Source organism: Centroberyx affinis, unplaced genomic scaffold, assembly GCF_046629955.1.
Source record: "Centroberyx affinis isolate AG114_WGS23_722 - 3 ecotype Tasmania unplaced genomic scaffold, CSIRO-AGI_Caff_v1 ptg004599l_1, whole genome shotgun sequence".
Lineage (NCBI taxonomy): Eukaryota > Metazoa > Chordata > Actinopteri > Beryciformes > Berycidae > Centroberyx > Centroberyx affinis.
The window spans coordinates 653,801-674,122 of record NW_027282213.1 but is presented as its reverse complement, the minus strand read 5'-3'; the positions used below and the strand labels follow the sequence as shown (position 1 = coordinate 674,122).

At 40.1% G+C, this 20,322-nt stretch overlaps 1 protein-coding gene across 1 annotated transcript in view; it reads right to left on the bottom strand.

Moving 5' to 3' along the window:
- poc1a (POC1 centriolar protein A) overlaps positions 1-20,322 on the bottom strand; it is a 45,956-nt gene that overhangs the window by 10,486 nt on the left and 15,148 nt on the right. Inside the window, exon 10 of the mRNA XM_071544559.1 lies at positions 669-947. Within this exon, the coding sequence (XP_071400660.1) occupies positions 669-947 (279 nt within the window). The remainder of the gene's footprint in view (positions 1-668; positions 948-20,322) is intronic.

Genomic DNA, 20,322 nt, shown 5'->3' with positions numbered 1-20,322 from the left:
ATTTGGTGGCTAAGGTAAGGTAAAGTTAAGGTAAGTTGTTGAGTCAACAAAATATACACACTAGTGTCATTGTACAAATGTGTTTTGCATGAATGTTTATGTGTGCATGTTATAAAATGTTGGGTAAAAGTAAATGATTTGGTGATAAGATGAGAAAAATAATATTAGAATTTCAACATAAAGAAAAATTATGGTAGCATATGTAGTAATGTGGTAAAAACTGATGCATCCTAAGCGGCCTGTCCTGTTAGAAAACGAGGCAGTACTTACATAACAATTCAGACCCATTTTTTTACTGGACTGTTATAAAACAGAAAAAATGAAAGAGCCTGCACAAGGAAATAGCACAAAGGCTCTTTATCAGGTCAAACATGAAGAGCCTTTGTGCTCGAAACGTTGTCTATTAAAGTTGTGTTGGAGCAGGATCTTTCCTTTTTCTGTGAGTTCTCCCTAGCACCTACAAAGTGAGGTGCCTGTTTTTCTTCTAGTTATCATCTGTTATAAAAGAGAAACATAAGGGGAAAAAAATATGTTTGCATGCAAGACAATCGAATGAAGAAATATAAATGCTCCTTCATATGAGAACAAGTTGGACACTGTTTGGGTGTGTGGCTTGGCCGAAGCACAGTGCATGCGATTTGTCGTGAAAGATTCCCACATCTGCTTACCTGAGTGAGAATATCCAGCTGACCTATGATGTGCTCCAGGGTGCTGGCTAGAGCAGGCGGCACCCCTCCATCTGAGGCCTGGGTCTGGGCCTGAGGGTGGGGTGTATGCTGCGGCAAACCCTGGGTCTGCGTCTGCTGGGTGGAGGAGGAACGGGTGCTGGGGTCTCTGGAGGTGTGGGACTGGGACGCCCTACTGCGGCTGCCACTGCGGCTACGGACCTGAGTATGGGAAGCGGTTTGGGAGTCCTGTCCATTACAAAGCTCGGCCGAGTCGGAGGTCTAGAGACAGAGAGGACAGAGGGAGAGATGTTCAAAACTCAGCTGATTTCACATACAATATGGTAATTATAAGATAGGAGACCCTCTTGATTGCAGAGGGGTTTGTCATCACCTTATAGCGCTGTACATATTTTAGTGATACTTTGTTCTCTCCTCTGTGACTGGTTGTCTTTTGATTTTATACATTGTTTCTTCCACTGTATTTTGACTTTATATACTATTGTATGTTGTTGGTCTGTAAATTTTATGTTAATCTTAATACTAACTTCTTGGTACCTGTCGTGCTTTAGTGCTGCTGTGGCCATTTCAAATCTATTCCTTCGAAAATGTTGTAATATAGAACAGAACAGACTTACTTTAACAAAAAAGTTTAAGTATTTTAAGAACTTGTGTCTCTAAAACCAAGACCATTCCTAGCACACTAACAAAATTTGACTTGTCACATATTTTCACACACAAAAATGTTGAAATGTACTTGATGTTGTGCAACCAGCTAGCAGTAAATATGAAATCTACAATGGCTACGCCTGCATGAACTCTGGAGTCTAAAATGGTAAACAGTGGACTCTCTCTCACATGCACACACACACACACACACACACACACACACACACACACACAATCACCCGTCAGTCTGCCTGTGCTGTGATTAATTCAGTGAGACATAAACACATGAAGGTCTGTGATCACATCTCTCCATCACCATTTCTACATGACTAAAAACTGTGTGTGTGTGTGTGCCATCGGTTTCTCCGTCTTTCTGTCTGTCTATGGGGACCACTGTCTGGTTGTAATTATATGTATGTGCGAACATATGCATCTGTTCCAAGACAACCTCTCTTCTCCATCTCAGCCAGGGAGACAACTGCTTTACTCATCACCACCCTACAGGAAACATCTATTCACACCCAGCTAAACATGTTTAAGACTGCAGTGTCAAACTGTGCTGATCTTAACTGCAGCCGGATCAGCTGAGCTCTCTGCTGTCACCTGGTTCTACATATTTGCCACAGACAGGAGTGATTCAAACTGCCACAATAAATGGGGTAGGGGTTCCCTACAGCAATCTACAAAGAGTTGAGTTGTTTATTGATAGGCTTCCTTGACTGTTTTTCTGTCGTCCCAAGACACTTTTGACATAGAATGATTCCCAACAAAAGAATATTAAGGAGGGAGAACATAATAAGTTCTTATGGCTTTCATAACCTCTACTGTGGTTCTACTGTGTGAGTAAGTATCCTATTATTCGATGACTGAAATTGATATATAAAATTATCAACTAAATACTAATGTCAACGACTGAAGAAAGTAGCCTTAAACCAGTGTAAAGTTTGAAATGCAAGGCTACATATTAGCCTGTAAAATCACTAGCATCGGTTAGTGATTTAGTCCAGCATGTAAAGGGCACAACGTATAATAAAGGCAACATGCTCGATCTTGTATTATCTAAGGCTATTGATATTGACCAATTATCTATTGTCAATGTCTCTATTTCTGATGATTTCTGTGTTTTTTTTCCAGCCTGAGATCTGTACCTCTAGCATTACTGAACGTTTAGTTAAGAAACGGCATATTGATGCTTCTACAGCTGTCAATTTTTCAGCTCTGATGAGTTCTGTGTCTCTTAGTCAACAACCATTCAGTTCATGATGCAGTGGCTATTTTTAATGATAAGCTTAGAGAATCTCTTGACACTGTTGCTCCATTAAAAGCTAAAAAGTTGTACTGTACATCTGTGCCATGGAAAAACAATTATACTTGTCAACTCAAAAGAATGTGCAGGAAAGGCAGAGCGCAGATGGAAAAATCTAAATTAACTGTACATTACAGTATCCTCAGAGTCAAAATTACAAAATTTAATCAGGCTGTATGAAAGGAGAGACAAACTCATTTCTCTAACATTATCGAAAACAAGCAAAATCCTAGGATACTGTTCTCTACTATTGATACATTATTTAACCCAGACTTAACCTTGGCCAAAACATTTCTAACCAGGCCACCACCTCCTCCTGTGAAGATTTTGCTATACTTTTTAATAAAAAAATTCTATAATAAGACCTGGCATTGGAAGCACGTTCGAGGATACAGCACTGGACCTTCCATTAGATTCCCCCTCAGCTAATCTAAATGGCTTTGAACAAATAAATGCAGATGTGCTGCGTAAAATTGTCAACTGAATTAAATCATCAACTTGCTTACTTGACCCCACTACTTTCAAGAAAATGACATCTTACATAAACAAGCAAATAGTAAAAATGTTGTCCCCCACCAGTGATGTAGTTCCACCCTTGGGTCAGTCAGTGATTGCCGAGTGTACTTGAAATATGAGTGAAATTGTATAAGCATTTTCGTATGGGACAATGAAAGGACAGATTGAACATATATTTCTGTTGCCTGCTCTCCTCAGAATTAGGCTTACAAGTTATATCTTGAAATGTAGTAACTGTAATTGTACTGTTTTTACTCAATACAGTACAAAATATAAGAACTACAATACGCAATAAATACAATCCATACATTACACAATGTACACTACAATTCAATTTATAATACAATATAGGGCTGGGCAATATATCGATATTATATCGCTATCGTGATATGAGACTAGATTATCGTCTTAGATTTTGGATATCGTAATATTGTGATATGGCATAAGTGTTGTCTTTTCCTGGTTTTAAAGGCTGCATTACAGTAAAGTGATGTAATTTTCTGAACTTACCAGACTGTTCTAGCTGTTCTATTATTTGCCTTTACCCACTTAGTCATTATATCCACATTACTGATGATTATTTATCAAAAATCTCATTGTGTAAATATTTTGTGAAAGCACCAATAGTCATCCCTACAATATTGTTGCAATATCGATATCAAGGTATTTGGTCAAAAATATTGTGATATTTGATTTTGTCCATATTGCCCAGCCCTAATACAATATAACATACAACACCAGGAGCGTGAGTGTTATGAATAATATAAATGCTAAATGATAAGTGATATATGGTATTGCATAGTAGGTAAGTGGTAATATGATATAAGTAGTCAACACTGATGGCACAGTGGTAGTGCAGTGATGAGTGCAACAGTACAACAGTCCAACAACTGTACAATAACTACAGTGTCTTGTGGTTAGAGGTTTGCCCAAAAATTCTCCATTGACTCTCACTTCAACACATCAACCCAGTCTGATGTCTCCAAGTGTGTAGCGTGTGTAGACTAGTATGTTACCTATGATAACTTTAACTGTATTGCTTTACCACTGAGTCCCCATTCATTGTCCCCCACATTGTATGATAACTTTAACTGTATGACCTGCTTTACCACTGAGTCCCCATTCATTGTCAATGCCGCCCGCTAGTGGCACAAAGTCAACATTACAGTGTGACTAACAAACGAACGAACAAACTAACGGACGGAGACCGATCCATAGTCCCCTATTTGGTGGGGGACAATTATAGTTACAGGGCAAACCATAACAGAGAAATTACCTTAGACCAACTGTAGATGCTGTTAATGTCTTAATTCTTATTTATTTAGACCTTAATGCCACATTTGACACTATCATTCAAAGAATTCTTATTCACCGTGGAAAAGTGGGTCAGCCTCTCTGGTGCCGTCATTGACTGGTTTCACTCATATGTCTGTGGGAGAAAGTTTTCTGTACTTTTAAATGGCCATAAATCTGAGTATGTTGATATACATTTTGGAGCTCCACAAGGCAGAATCATGGGGCCCCTTCTATTCTCCTTGTACAATGTTTTTCATCAGCATAGAGCGACCTTTCAATGTTACCCTGATGGCAGACAGTACAATATAGGACAGACACCAGGAAAAGCACAAGACACTAGGGTTGCAAAATTCCGGGAATTTTCAAAGTTGGAAACTTTCCATGGGAATTAACGGGAATTTATGGGAATTAACGGGAATTTATGGGAATTAACGGGAATTTATGGGAATAAACAGGAATAAACCAGGAATTTACGAAATTGAAGGTATGCTCTTAATAGGGAACTTAAATATAGTTGGGGAAAATATATTTTAGCATAATCCTGACTAAAACAACCAGATATCATGCAAGTACAGTTGAATATCTATGCTATTCCTCAATCACATGCACATAGCACACTGCTTACTGCAGGGCTGTTGAGGCCACGCCCCCTACATGCACTGTGCATTCCTGTGCATTTTTATTAATTTTTGAATGGGTTGGGTCGGGGGGATGAGTAATATTTAACTCAAGATTCATGTTTTTGTTCTTCAATGAAAGAATTGATTGTTCAATAAAATATTTAACACTTGATAAAGTTCTACTTACAAATAAATCTGTTTTAATTGTATTATTTTGGATGGATGTCTGCTTATAACAAAACAAATATTTATGCTTGGATATGATACCTTTCCGTTAAATTACCCTCAATTCCCAGTTAATTCCCATAAATTCCCATTAATTCCCATAAATTCCCATAAATTCCCATAATTCCCATGGAAAGTTTCCAATTTGGAATATTTCCAAAATTCCCCAGCTTAACTTCCCATGGAAATTTACCAGAAACTTTCCGGAAATTTACCGGAAATTTTCCATCCCTTTGCAACCCTACAAGACACACAAAAGCAGATTTTAGCAAGACATCAGCCTACCTAGCCTAATCTACCCGGCACCACCAGCCTTCGATCCTGAAAAGCATACAAGGGAAAACTTGGCTTATTGTTCCTTTTGCCTTTTAATCTTAATATTTTAACTTTAATTTTAACTGTAATTGGTTACTATTTTACTTATCTCTTGATTTTACAAATTTGTTCCTGCTTTATACTTCTATTTATCTTACATGTGTACTTATTTTATTCCCGGTTATATAATTTAACTTGCTGACTGTCAAGTACTTTGAGCTGCAATTCTAGACAAATGTATTATTAGTTATTTATATTAAAGTGTAAATCATATCCTTATCAATCACTTCAGTTACAGAGCAATAGCTCAACACCATAAGTAACTTCTAAACTCTTAAGCCTGAAAAATAACTAAAGCACGCCCTTTGTACGTTTTGATAGTATGGCGCTTGATTCCTTCACAGTGTAATCTACCACTCTACTCTTCTGTTGGTGACTGTACTGAGAAGCGGGGGGAGAAAGAAAGAAAGAATGAATGTCAGGATGAGAGAGAGGGAGAGGGAGAGAGAGAGTGGGGGGGGGGGGGGGGGTAACAATAGACTAGTTTTGCTGAGCCAACACACTCCACCAAGACCGGATTAACTCTTATTGAGTGTATGACTTATAGCTTCGTATTAAAACAGCTGCTTAAACACACACAGACACACAGACACACACAAGCACACGTGCACACACAGACACACGCAGACACCAAGCATAGGTCCACAGAGACACACACATGCTAATGCAGAAAAGCAGAGGCAAACATGGATGTAGACATGCACATGCACCTGGGTGCGCGCCCACACACACACACACACACACACACACACACACACACGCACGCACGTACGCACAGTTACCACCCTCCTGATGAATCACCTGGAGTGGAAAAACCAACAGTGGAAAATTTCCTGAGGCCCAAATGAAACTCTTAGTCTGACACAGCCAGCCATCAATACACCCTGCAAGCTGCATACAAAACCATTCATCACACCACACACACAGAATAGGTCCCCTGCTTGTCTGAATCTGTCTTTCTCTCCTCCGAGCACAGTTGTGCATGTGTGTAAAGGAGTGAATGAGTAAGTGGTGAGGGGAGTGATAAAGTGAGGCAAGGTGAGACATACACACATAGAGAGATGGAGAGAGAAGTGTAGAACTCTCATGGCTTCTCTCTGCCTCAGCAGCTGGTATTACCATCAATTAAAGTCTTAATAATAAGATGTACATGTAAAATAGCCAAATCAACTGAAGATGACAGCGATTGAATGATTCAAGTATTTGACTTGAGACACAAGACGATATGACTGATCTTGGCTTGGAAGCATTTGAGCACAAAAACGACCCCTTTCTATGCATATGAGGCTCATTACAGGGTGCGACCAATTCACAAAGATCATCGCTAATTGCAGCTCGCGATTAAGGTGAAATTGTTAAGATCTTCCCAAAGCTGGCGGTAATGGAAGTTTAAAAGGGATGTAATGCGTACACTTTCCAGTCACTATGGCAACTGTGACTATAGCCAGACGAAGGCTTCACCAACAACCCAGACGCGCAATTCTGAAGGAGAATTTAATTTTCAGTTAACTGAGCCCGTTATAGGTTGCGAACTTATACAATTATTGACTTACTTGATGTGATCCAGGATGAGATTGCGCCTGCCACTCAAAGATCTCACGCAATATCTGCCATTTTTATTCAACACTTCAGGTTCTTGTATCTGGCTCCTTCCAGACACCAGTTGCCTGTGCCTGCAGGGTATCACAGCCATCCATCAACAGGGCAGCGTTGGATGCTTTGGAAGCTGTTGTCACACATTTCAGTGGCTTGGTCCAAAGATGTTACTTATGTGTGTCTCGTCGCTAATTGCGATCAGTGCTACATGTGTGGTCATGTCTGCGCAATCACTTGCAGTTTCTTTGGTGACCTGAATGTTATGATAGCCAGGTTTTTGTTAATTCACCCCTGAATCCCTTCCAGCTCCTAGCATGCCGTTCTGAAGCTGAACCTGTGCTCGAGTGTGCCCAAGTTGAGTGTTTTCATATCAGTGCGCACATTCAGAGAATATTTTAGGCTCTTTGATTGGATGGGCGAGGCTGGAGGGAGTGCTTGTCATACTGTAACCACAGGATGTAGGCAAATCTTTTCATCAATGGCTGACATCCTTTGTGATTATGTGCCGCTCTGTTTACTGTCCATCCTGACACGCATTGGCAGAAATGACGTCACCTTATGAACTTTATTGTCACATGCGTTCTTATTTGGGGTGTCTTTGTAAGCCGGGACAGCAGTTTATTTCAAGCTAGGTTTGACACCATAAAGTCTGTATTTTAAAATCCAAACAAAAAAGACTATGTGTAGACAGTAGTACATAGGCTATAACTATATGACACTGGTATTTAAATTAGCCCTGTGGAGGGGGACAAGTGAAAGAGAAATTTCTCCTTCAAGGATCAATACACAAACACAAAAATATATATTTTCTTTACTGGGTAGAAAGGCCTCTGAAAGCTAATTTAGACCATGGAACATACCTAAAACTTACCAGGGGAAAACATTTTCTAGCAAACTAATAGTAATGACTTGTGATGAATGGAGCCTGTGATATGACTCAGCTCTGACTTACACTTCAGAACTATAGTTTACAAGATCCACAAGAGAGGATGGTTCTCATTTAACCTATTTACTACTCAACTCATATCCCTGCCTCTTGTCTCTCTCTGTCTTATTCTTTCCATTTTTCTCAACCCCTTTCTGCCACTCTTTCTTCATCTCTCCCCGTTTCTTACTCCCTTCTATTTTTCCTTCTGCATTTTCTGCCTCCATTTTCCTCCCTCGATTTCTGCCTGTTTTTCCTGATCCCTATCTCTTTCAATCTCTCTGTCTTTAGTGTAAAAAGGATGAACAGGTGTCTGTTAATGGCTCACTGATCTCTCCCTCTCTCATTTTCTCTTATCATTGTTCTCATGCTCCTGCTCCCCTTCTCAATCTTGTTGTTTTTGTCTCCACTGTGCTCATGCTCTCTTGCTCTCCCTCCCTCTCTCACGTGCTTACCCTCTTTATCCTGCTTTTCTACCTTTCGCTCTCCCTCTCCCTGTTTCTCTCTGATGCTCTCTCGCTCCACTAGACCATTAGGCTCTCCTTCACTCTGTTGCATCTCCTCATCTTCCCTATCCCCCGCTGCCAAACGCATTCAACTCCCGCTGTCAGAACAATATCACCTGCCATTCCATACTAGTGCCTGTCAGACACACACACACCCACAAACACTATAAAATCGATGAAACGGCAATCTACTATGCTCTGAAGTCTTAAGTAAGTCGATCAGCACCTCATGGATTACTATTCCATAGCTTCCACTGTTATTAAGTCTGTAATTAGGGAGAGTGCCAGTAAAGTTTGGTCTGGTATAGTCAAAGTAATCTACAGCTCTTTTAAATGCATAAAGTGATAATGATAGAAGAGATAGAAGCTCTGATAACTACTGCAGTCTCAGAATCCCCCTCCCCATTCCCTCCAATTCCCAACCTAAAGCTGAGCTGAGCAGTACAGTGGTGTATGTATGTATGTATGTATGTGTGTGTGTGTGTGTTGAACTTTGTGAGGGGAAGCCTGCTGAGCGTGCAGCTCGTCTGTCAGCGCACGTGAGTGGGAGAAAGACCCAGATGTGAAGCTAGAGACAGGAAGGGAGGGAGGGAGAGATGGATGGAGGGATTAGGGGGGATGTGATCAGAGAGAGCTGATCTGCCTGTCAGCAATGGTTGGCACTCACGCACTTGCACTCACACTCACAATCACACACACAAACATACACTGATGCGTCTATTCACACACACACACACACACACACACACACACACACACACACACACACAGAGACACACACAAACAGCAGCAAATAAAGATTTGCTCAGTTGTGCTCCGCAGAGAGACAGCCCGACTGAGCCACACACATCCTCAATCTTTGGCTGGCTAGACCTCATTCCAAAGCTGGCTTATTGTGCATTGCAAATAGGCCTACATGTTCCTGGTATAGTGCCCATCACTGGCAAATTATGAGGGAGCTTCGCATCCGACTACATCAAGGGATCAGCATATCAAATTAGCTACTTATGAAATCCCCATGGATTTGATTTTGAGAGGGCAGTCGCCATGGGTGGCCTTTGCCTCTGTATGAATAAGCGGAGCATTACTGTCTCATTAGCCAATTTATTCTTGTTGAAATGAATTATGAACAATGACTTTATTCAATAATATTGGATGTTCGGTTAAAGCTAAAACTATATCAGGAATCTGTAGGGTGGTCTTAAAGGTGCAATGTGCACTATTTCTGCTTTCCTCAAGTATAATATGACTAGTAAATATCAGTAGTAGTAGTTGCTGAATGGATGTGAGTGAAACAAAGTAGGGATGCCCCGTTTTCGGCCATACCTTTTTTGTTTTGTTATAGCAGCTGGTATAGCAGTATTATAGGTCTAACAGTTTTCATTTTACATACATTTCATCCATCAAATTGAGTCCTGGTTAAAAAGTATCCACATTTTCTTTTTTTCTACCTCAATATTTACTTGATCATTATGTAAACAAAACCATGTGCGTTCTAGGTAGCGCAACATGATTTAGTGAGATAACCGAAGCACAAGACTGTTGCCACTTGCCTGTGTTGTAACTTCGGTATTTTTCAACCTGGACCCTATTTTGTGGTGTCTAGGTAACTAATGGGGACAACAATTTTTGAAATTGGTCCAGTATTGAGCGAGATCGCTTCAGCCGGCAGCCGCGAAACAGGCTGCAATGTAATCCGACGGGGCAAATGCGAACCGTCAATGTACGTCCACTAAAAGTGCTTGTTTTGCCACCGACAGGCTCAGATTGTTATTATAAGTGTCTGACAACATTATGGAAAGGACTCTATACAGAAATGAAACGTACTTCCTTACCTTTAGCCAGAGCCGTTCTGCCTTTAGCTCTTCATCCGTATACTCTGGCTCAAATAAATACAGGCGGCCATCGAATTCAAAGGCCTGTCGAAAGCCTTGTCGAAATCAGCTAAATATTCAGCCATGACTTAGAAAATATTTTAGATAACACTGAGCTACGATTTCTGTACTCCAACACAACAAACTCCCCCCGGCACTCCTCTCTCCAACTCTCACTCACTTCCTGCAACAACTAAGCTCTCGCGAGACTTGGTTACACACAGACCGGATCAAGCATAAGGTAAGGACGTGCGCTTCATTTCTGTATAGCGTCCTTTCCATAATGTTGTCAGACACTTATAATAACAATCTGAGCCTGTCAGTGGCAAAAACAAGAACTTTTAGTGGACGTACATTGACGGTTCCCATTTGCCCCGTCGGATTACATTGCAGCCCATTTCGCGGCTGCCGGCTGAAGCGATCTCGCTCAATACTGGACCAATTTCAAAAATTGTTGTCCCCATTAGTTACCTAGACACCCGCAGTTGGGAAAATAGGGTCCAGGTTGAAAAATACCGAAGTTACCCTTTAAGAGAGAGAGAAATTAGACTTTTCAGTTGCCTCTCCGCTGTTAGGGTCTCGACCGTCATCCAGTTCAGAACCGCGGACAGCGGTGCAGAGTGCAGACCGTTATGTAAACAAACGCACATGGCATGCGATGAATTGATAAGCTAATGATAATTAATAAGCAGAGAATTAAACGAGGGGAAGTAGCGGGCGTGACAGACTGCGTCGTTACTAGTTGTCCATGAAGATTTGTGTTTTTAATTAACATCCACACCGCCGACATGTTTTGAGGTGAGTTAGCATGTGACAACGACGCCAACTCCGCTGAGAAATGGCTTGCGTGTTTTGCGTCATCGATCGGTTTTTTGCAATCGGCGACTATTAAAGCATTATCGGAATTCTCCGATCTCATATTTATACTGAATATCGGCCGATTCCGATTGCTGGCTGATCGATCGCGGCATCCCTAAAACAAAGTAAACAACTCATGGTGCACCTGCTCCGGAGATTTCTGCATTCAAAACCAGGAGTGGGAAAAGGCTGTTTTTTTTTGTTTGTTGTTTGTTTGTTTGTTGTTTGAAGGCCCTACCACTCAAGTGTTGTGTCCCACTCGCAGTCCTCCACAAACTATGCAGCGATTTGTTAGCCTGGGAACTAGCTAGCATTTGCATATTTTTTTTACGAACCGGTAGGATGTTCTGGTAAATTCAGAGAGAGAGATAGAGAGGCATTCCCACTAGGCATCCGCTTGAGGAGGGGCCAAGCAGTGTGTCTATTTTGATTTGTTGACCTTTGTTGATTTGTTAATAACATTGTTGAATGATAAGAGGTCAGCACTGAGGCAGAAAATATGCATGGTACCTTTAACGCACAGAGCATTCTAATATAAGTAATAAAATAGAGAAATATTGCATGCCGTCTGTGAACATCACACACAACATGAAAACACACATAAAGATATTTTCTGCATTCCATTTAGATTTAAAGGTCTCGGAATCAGAGGTGGAAAATAACTAGTCTCATACAATGAGAAGTTTCAGCCGAGCAGTCTGATTGGTCAAAGACACATTCCAACTGTGCTGATAATGCCCATAAAACATGGCTAGTCATGTTTTAATAGTTGCTATGCCAACTCTTGCGGTATCCAGGGAGCTAGTTAGTGATATTTCTTGTTTCCCCTTTTTATTTTTATTTGTGCATGCCACTTTGAAGAAAACTTTGCATAATGTACAAGTGTGTTGGGAACTGTTGTATAAAAGCACCCAAGAGAACATTCTTTACTGTGATTATGGCTACTTTGGTGATGCCAATGGCACCAGCAATGTTACTGTACCCATTATAGCCATAAAAAAAATGCCCTCTCAAGTTTTATTGCTATAACAACTGTACATGAGTAACGTTTTTAGTTGCTACTTTCTTGAGAAAAAAGCCTGTACTTTAATTGCTTGAGCGATTTTGAGTGTTTAAGTGCCCTACTTTCACTTGAGTAATTTTTTTTATCTGAAGTCATGAGACTAATGACTACTATGACATTCACCATTCACAGTGATTCACAGCGGTGTGATTTTACGTTTAGGTTTTTTCAGGATATCAGGGGTTTTGGACACACGACTCCCTATAATTTCTAATGGGAGATTACAGTTTTCTGATGTGAAGTGTAATCTGAGGTGTAAACAGGCCCGTAATGTTCACATTTTGTGCATCTCTTTAATTAGGCTGCAGTCAGGTTTTCAGAAATGTGAGCAGCAGCGTTCCACATCATTCTCGCGTCTGCTTTCAGAAGGAACATCCTGTTTACTTTACACTCCCTCTTTTCACATCAGTTCGACAAACAGGCAAATATACTGAAAATAAACCAATTTATTTCAGCACATTAGTTCCACTTTTCCCTCATCGTGGAGTACCTCTCCCTCCGTCTCTCTCTCTCCCCGTCTCTCTCTCTCCCTCTCCAAGCTCAAAAAGGCTTTGAATATTCCTTCCTAATGGGAAGAGAACACGTTTAAGTTAGCCGGTGACATTTTTCTCTCCTCTGTTTCCTCTCAGGCGGCACGTGAGTGAGACTTGAGGCGGTTTATGAGAGATGAAAGGGCCCGTTATTAATAATGAATTCCAAACGGCTAAATAATACATGAACAGGAAGATCTAGGAAGCAGGCACTTCCAGGTGTAGCTACTAGCACTACCAACTGGCAGAGGATAATTCATGAAAGAGCATGAAAGAAATGTACACACCTTTCAATGCTTGAAATTAATTTTACTGGAGGTGGAAGCTGAATTTAATGAGGGCAGAAGTGCGTGTTTGTGTGTGTGTAACTGTTAAACAATATTTAAATAGCAACAGTAGCAGCAATTAAATAGTACAATAAGTCAATTAGTAATGAAGCGATACCTAAAATTGTTTCAAAGATTTTCAACATGCAGGTTTATTTTGTTCTAGTGTCTTTTCAATTCAAACTGAAGTTTCCTTTGGCCATGATGCCTTTCTCCTGAATGACAGCTAGTCTTCACAGAAACGTTGAGGGTTCCGTAAAGTTATTACAGACTCCAACCTCCATAAAAACTGAATCAAAAGAGGTGGGGGAGAGGAGACGCAGATGATATGAGAGGTGGTATGGCACAGTCTGACAGCTATGGGTAAAGATTAAAGAATGAAATGGATAAGGTTGAGTCTCACCTGTCTGATTTATTTGCGGTGACATTACATGCCAGGTGACAGTGAAGCCTATACAGTATATAGGATGAATGAACAGGTGTGTGTAATTGTAATTTGACCTGACGAAGATCCATCATGGATCGAAACGTTGTCATGAAATAAAGAGTTGAATAATACTTCAGTGTGCGGGTTCTACTTCTCAACAAAGTATCCGCTATCTCAATATGTCTAATAACATAAAAAGCAATATATAGCCAAACCTCGTTTACCTGACACTCAAACATCTAAGACAAAAGATCTACTGACTCAACATGATGAGGAATAAATGTGACAATGGCAACACATCTTTTATCAAGAGTAACTGTGTGTAACTGGAGGATTTTTCTTGTTGGTATGTGCAACTACTGTACATTTTTTGAAACTACAAATTAGAATGTGCACAGCATTACTGCAAACAGGTACACACACGACATATTTCAAAGAAGGCGAAGTTTGTCCAACAAAATCCATTCTCCAGGGGTTCAGATAAACAAGCTTGCAAGCTTACAAAGTAGCCTATGTCTTTTATTGGTGGGTAGCAATGTACACAGATAGAACATGTCATCTAACTATAGAATGGTGAAATCTAGGACACAAGTTGGTCTACTTGTGAGAACTTTAGAGGACTAGGTTCAGACAATGGGGCCTTTATAGTGAAAATCAAGTTAAATATTGATCAATCTCAACAGCTGATCGATCTCAAGTTATACCCAAACATGTAGTGTCTTGCCAATGCATCTCCTTTTTTAGCTCAGAAGAGAGAGCTCTTAGTTGAACTGTTTTGTACCCCATCTCTTAATTAATCAAATGTGTGAACTGCTTCTCTTCCATCAGCCCCCTACAGCATCAGACAGCTATCTTTAAAAGCCATATTTCCAAATGAGAGGGTTCATCGGGCTTACACAAGAACAGCAGTTCTCAGAAGAAGAGAATAGGTTTCATACAGAGTGCTCATCATTTCTCTTCACATGGTCCAGCTGCCCATTTCCTAATCACCCTCTGAGGCACGTCTGTAATAATGCCTGTCGACTGAAAGAGCTATTAAAAACCATTTACAATTCTGTATCATGGCAGCGAAAGAGAGGCAGACAGTGACAGAGACAGACAGAGAAAGAGAAAAGGAGGGCGACAGGGTCTACGGTTGGCATTAAGAAAACAGGTGTTAAAAGCTGTTAAAAGCCATGCCCTGACACCGTTCAAGACAATGTTAAGGAGATGCAAGAAATAATCACCCTAATATAAGAAACGGCCAGAGGTTAAAACAGTAGTTCCAAAACATTTTTCCCATATTAGTGGACTGAGGTAAAGTTTTTCCTTTTTCTAGGTTTCAGCCTTGTTTATCTGCCGGTTTTGACCGAGGTAGGATCTACAAAGGATCTATTAAAGGATTAAAGGATCTATAGACCTACATCTTATTCTGCGGTTTGTTGTTTTGGAAACATTTGGGGGAAAACTGAGTCCTGTGTAATTAAATAACAATGGTACTACATAATCATTGCTTGCTTACAGGTTTGAAAGAAACTGACTAAAAACTTAATGTGCTTCCCATTATAGGAGGACTTTAAGCTAGCCAGTTAGATAAGACAGTCCATGTGAATTCTCCCCTTAAGCCACCAGTAAAAAAAAAAAAGATGAAGCAGATCACAAGCATGACTCTTGAGCTGTTTGCAATTGATACACATTCTACAGAAATATATGTTTGTTCCTTACAATTATATTTTATGCAGATCAATTCACCACTGCGTATCTACATTGCTTCAAAATGGTGCCCCATGTAATATGGCCTTTAAGCGAGTTGGACTCGTTATTATGACTTGTACCGGTTATTATTCTAGTTTAATATCCAAACCATGTCCAGTGGGACAGCCCACCTGCTACTGACATTTATTTATTGCGAGTTCTGCTCTTCCAGCTAGCCAATAAAATATAAACGCGAGGCAGCATCACTGAGGATCTGTTGCTCTAGCAGAGCAATCGATCAGAGAAAGCAGACACTCAGGTGGAGTGAGGTCACATACTGGTCAGAGCCAAAATGAATCCCCAGGGGATGTCAGGACTTTGGCATGGCATGTGTGTGTATGTGCATGTGTGTGAGGACCTTGGCTGTGCCCTTGTTGATGTAAGTAACACTGCAGCAGTCAAAGGGCTGAAATCCAAACCATGCCCTGAGGTGCCCCTGCCTGTGACGGCCTGTCCTGTGTGTGTGTGTGTGTGTGTGTGTGTATGAGACATCTGACAAGGCCTTTTAATATTTAAACATCACTAATGGCCGCTCTCCTCTATATCCCTCTCTCTCTCTTTCGGTTTGTTTCTCATCATTTATCTCTCTCATGTACTCTGTCTCCCAATCTGTTTTTGGTTTGCTCCTTTCTGTCTCTTCCATGTTTCACACTCTGTGCCTCCATCCCATGCCATTACTCCTCCTGTTTTCTTTCTCATGCTTCTTCCAGGGATTTCCAGGGAAGGCAAAAAGGGTGATAGATACAGCAATAAGGAAAGTAATAGTAAGAGATGGAAAGCTGGAAAGAGAACTGAAGTGTTGTGTATTGAGTCACAATCACATGCCTATTTCACCCTATATTGAAATATAATAAATCTCAGAGATGCAGCTCCTTGAGGACAAGATTTGGAGTGCCATTCCAGTCTTTGTTTGATCGGCTATTTCTGCCTGGAACAAAAATGGACCGGTTATCTAAGATGGTGCATCATCTGGCATTGGTCCTTAGGACTGGCTTTGTAGAGATACTAAAAAAAAAAAAAAAAAGCCAGAGGTCGAAAAACTCTCCCTTGAAATTCCTGGGTAAATTGTAGTCAGCCAGTAGTGCCCTGTCAAGGTGAGACTGGTACAGATGGAAGAAGTACATTTTTTTTTTCTAGTTTTTTCCAGCTAACAGATAGGTCTGCTTTGTAAAGCGTTGTATGAATCAAAGCACTTGTCATTTATGTTCCTGTTGCCAAGACATGCTCTGTGAGATAGATTTCACTGAAAATATACATGTACTGTATATAAAAAATATAGCCCTTGACTATTTCATCTAACCTTGTGTGTCTCATCTGTACTCTCCCAGCAGTCAAGTAGAGTAGGTATATCCAGTGCTCTTACACTCTTACGCTCCACCTTATAATAAACAAGCACACCCATCTTTAAAATTGAATACTGGGTTTGATAAACTGTTTAAGCTTGAGATACGAAAAAAAAAAAAAAAAAAAGTCCTTTCCTGGAACCCAAGTTCAAGAAATCACAATATCAAGATTGATTGTCATCATTGTTATCATAATTGTTGAACTGGCCTACAAAGGGTGGCTGCAAACAGTCAGAGTAGCTAAAATGTTCTTTTGGGCAGCTGTACACAGCAGTCAGAAGGGGTGGGGTGGGATCAGTATAAGTATAGAGTCTAAGTGAAAAAAAATCACATAATGGTGTTCTATCAAATTATGGTCCAGAAAATAGAGGAAATGCTCCTTCAAAATGGGCTTAAAAGTCTGGAAGGCCTGATTTCCATCTGAATATCATGAGGTTGTTTTTATATAACTGTATAACTGATTTTGGCATTTTATTGACTTACAGGACATTATTAAAACCTTTTAGTTGTCAAATGAAAGAAAATCAAACAATAAATCACAATGTTGCAGTGTCAAGACTACTGCAATGGCATTGTGAATAATAACATGAACGTATTGTGTTGAACATGTGAGGAACATGACATCAGGAGCTTTCTACCTCACATATACAGTATATCTATACAACTCACACTTATATCTCCTTCATGTTAAAGGAACAGCGCTCAGGTTACCATTTCATGTGGACAGTGGAATCTTAAAATATTATTCTCAGTAAGTCCTGAAAGAGGAAAAAACTCCATCTCCATAAGAAAGGTTAGAAGCAGGAATGAGTGGGTATTTCTCTTCCTGTGAGCCGCCCTGCATGTGAGATATGAGCGTACCTTTGGGCCACGTTGCACACTTCAAAGGAAGGATGTCCACAGAGGAAATAAGCCAGCCGCAACAGCGGTACCAAACACTCTGAGGAGTGTGTGTGTATATGTGCGTTTCTGTACGTCTATTTGTGTGCCACTCGTGTGCGTGTGTGTACGTGTGTGTACATTTGTGTGTTCACGTGTATGAATGTGTATGTTCATGTGTAGGAGCATGTGTGTGTTTGTGTGTGTGTTCCCAGGCTAAAGCAGGACCGGGTTCAGCAGTGATCTAAACAGCAATGGATCATATCACAGCTGCATCTCTACTGTGTAATTGCACAGTACCACAGACAGCATTTATGATGGCTACCATGTAGTACCACATATATCTGTATTGCTTACAGCATCTTACACTGTAGCAGCAACAATACCTGGAAAAACCAGGAAAAGATCTGGTCTCGCCACCAAAAAGAGATACAAAACCAATCCAGACGATGGTTCTTAACTGATGACGCTGACCAGAATATTAGCTTGACTGAATTAAAGGGATCAATTTGTCCAAGTGTCTTTGTTGCCTGGCAACATTACCTAAATGGATATTCTTTTTGAACTATTGATTAAAGCCCTCAGGGATTTTTGAGTCAGAACTCAGAGACGGTCTCTCTCTCCAGTTGGTTAAATTCACAATTCTGGTTGAAATACTATCTTTTGTCTAATTTTTGTTTAAAGGATAAGGCTGGGGTTTTTTAATGCATTGCTTACCGTCAACAAATCCTATGAAAATGACAAAATCAACAATGCGTTTGCTCTACTTCCTTTACTTTCTGACTTCCCACGTACCGTTTTTAGCCGTCAACCCGGAAGTCATTGGCTCCAACTGTAAGCTAAAAACCTTGAAATACAGCTCACAAAGACATAGTTTCAATTTTAAAAATCGCTAACGGTTACCACGAAAAGTCAGACTGTTGTAGTTATTACCAAATCAAATTCAAATGGGAACAAATTCTTCATTACGCCGGGGACTATATTTGGTGCTACGGAACTACTTTCCTGAGATCGCAAACGTGTTTACTGCCGGCTTATTAAGTTGTTTGAGGAACAAGTCGGCTGGCCTGGTGCATCGCGATGATGAAATATGCTGCCCAGAGCAACAGCATGGCTCTTTGACGTGTTTTTAATTGTTTTTTAATACAATGGATTTCTATGGCTGCTGGGACATGGCTTCATTGGGCACCGGCTACATGGACGAGACTTGTCCATGTATTTTCATAGGATTTGTTGAAGTGGGTTGTCAAATTAATAAATCTACTGCTCTAGGTGACTTATACCAGGATTTCTGTGATGGAAAATACTACAGACATCACCCATTGTATTCAAAATCAAAAAATGCTTTGCAAATTCAAGTTTTTTATGATGACTTTGAAACATCAAATCCATTACGGTCAAAACAAGACATTCATAAGCTTGGAAGCGAAAATGACCCACGTGTGATGTTACGCACCAAATTAACCAATGAGCAGCATTATAGTTATCTTGTTGAAAATCCAAGGGAAAATTCTTGTTTTGGGATCAAACGCAATAGTATACTCAATTCCTGTCATACTTCAATGTATCAGATAACTTTGTGTTCGACATCATGCATGATATCTTAGAAGGCGTAGCACAGTATGAAACTAAGTTGTTGTTTGAATATTTGAATAAGAAATTTATTTCTAATGAAAACATACTCCAACGTGCATTCAACTATGGCTTCATGGATAAAAAGAATTGTCCAACACACAAACATATATTGCTAAATGTTTGTATTGTTGTGTATATTTGCTATTGTCTTTTAACCTATCTTTTCTCCCTCACAGCCCCCCCCCCCCCCCCCCCCCCCCCCCCCCGTGACTGTATTTTTAAAACATCTTATTGAAGAGCATCACAGGTTATTTACAGATTTGTATCCTCAAAATAATTTGATCCCAAAACATCACTTCATGATCCATTATCCTGAGTGTATACGCCAAATTGGTCCTTTAGTAATTGGTCCTCTAGCATGTTTGGAGTATGAGGTATGAAGCCAAACACAAATTCTTTAAGTCCAGCATAAAAAACTTCAAGAACATAACCAAGTCCCTTGTGAAGAAACACCAAATAGCTATTGCCTATCATTGGGAATCACTGTCTGCCAAAGGTATTGAGTCTGGGCCTGTCAAACTGAAAATACTGACTGATGTTGAAAATGGTGATTTGATTTCAGAGCATTTTCAAATTGTGAAATAAGTCTCACAACTTGGGTCAAACATAATGGTATTGAATATCACACAGGTCTTGTTGTTTGAACAGATTTTGTTCATGAGATACCAGTGTTCAATAAGATTATTTGCATCTTTCTGAGAAATTAAGTCAATTTTTTGGTATCAGAAATGGAGACTACATTTGTAGAGCATTTTCATGCTGTCATGCTTTCATCCATGTTCTTGACCAAGAGCATAATGTTTCAGTTGTTACACCTCATGACTTGAGACACTTTAAGCCCTTTGATGTTCAAATGTCTTATGGTACAGACTCATTTTTCTATGTTGTACCAGACAGCTGCATTGTATAGGGCAACAGTTAGCTGTTGCCCTATACAATGCAGTATATATATAT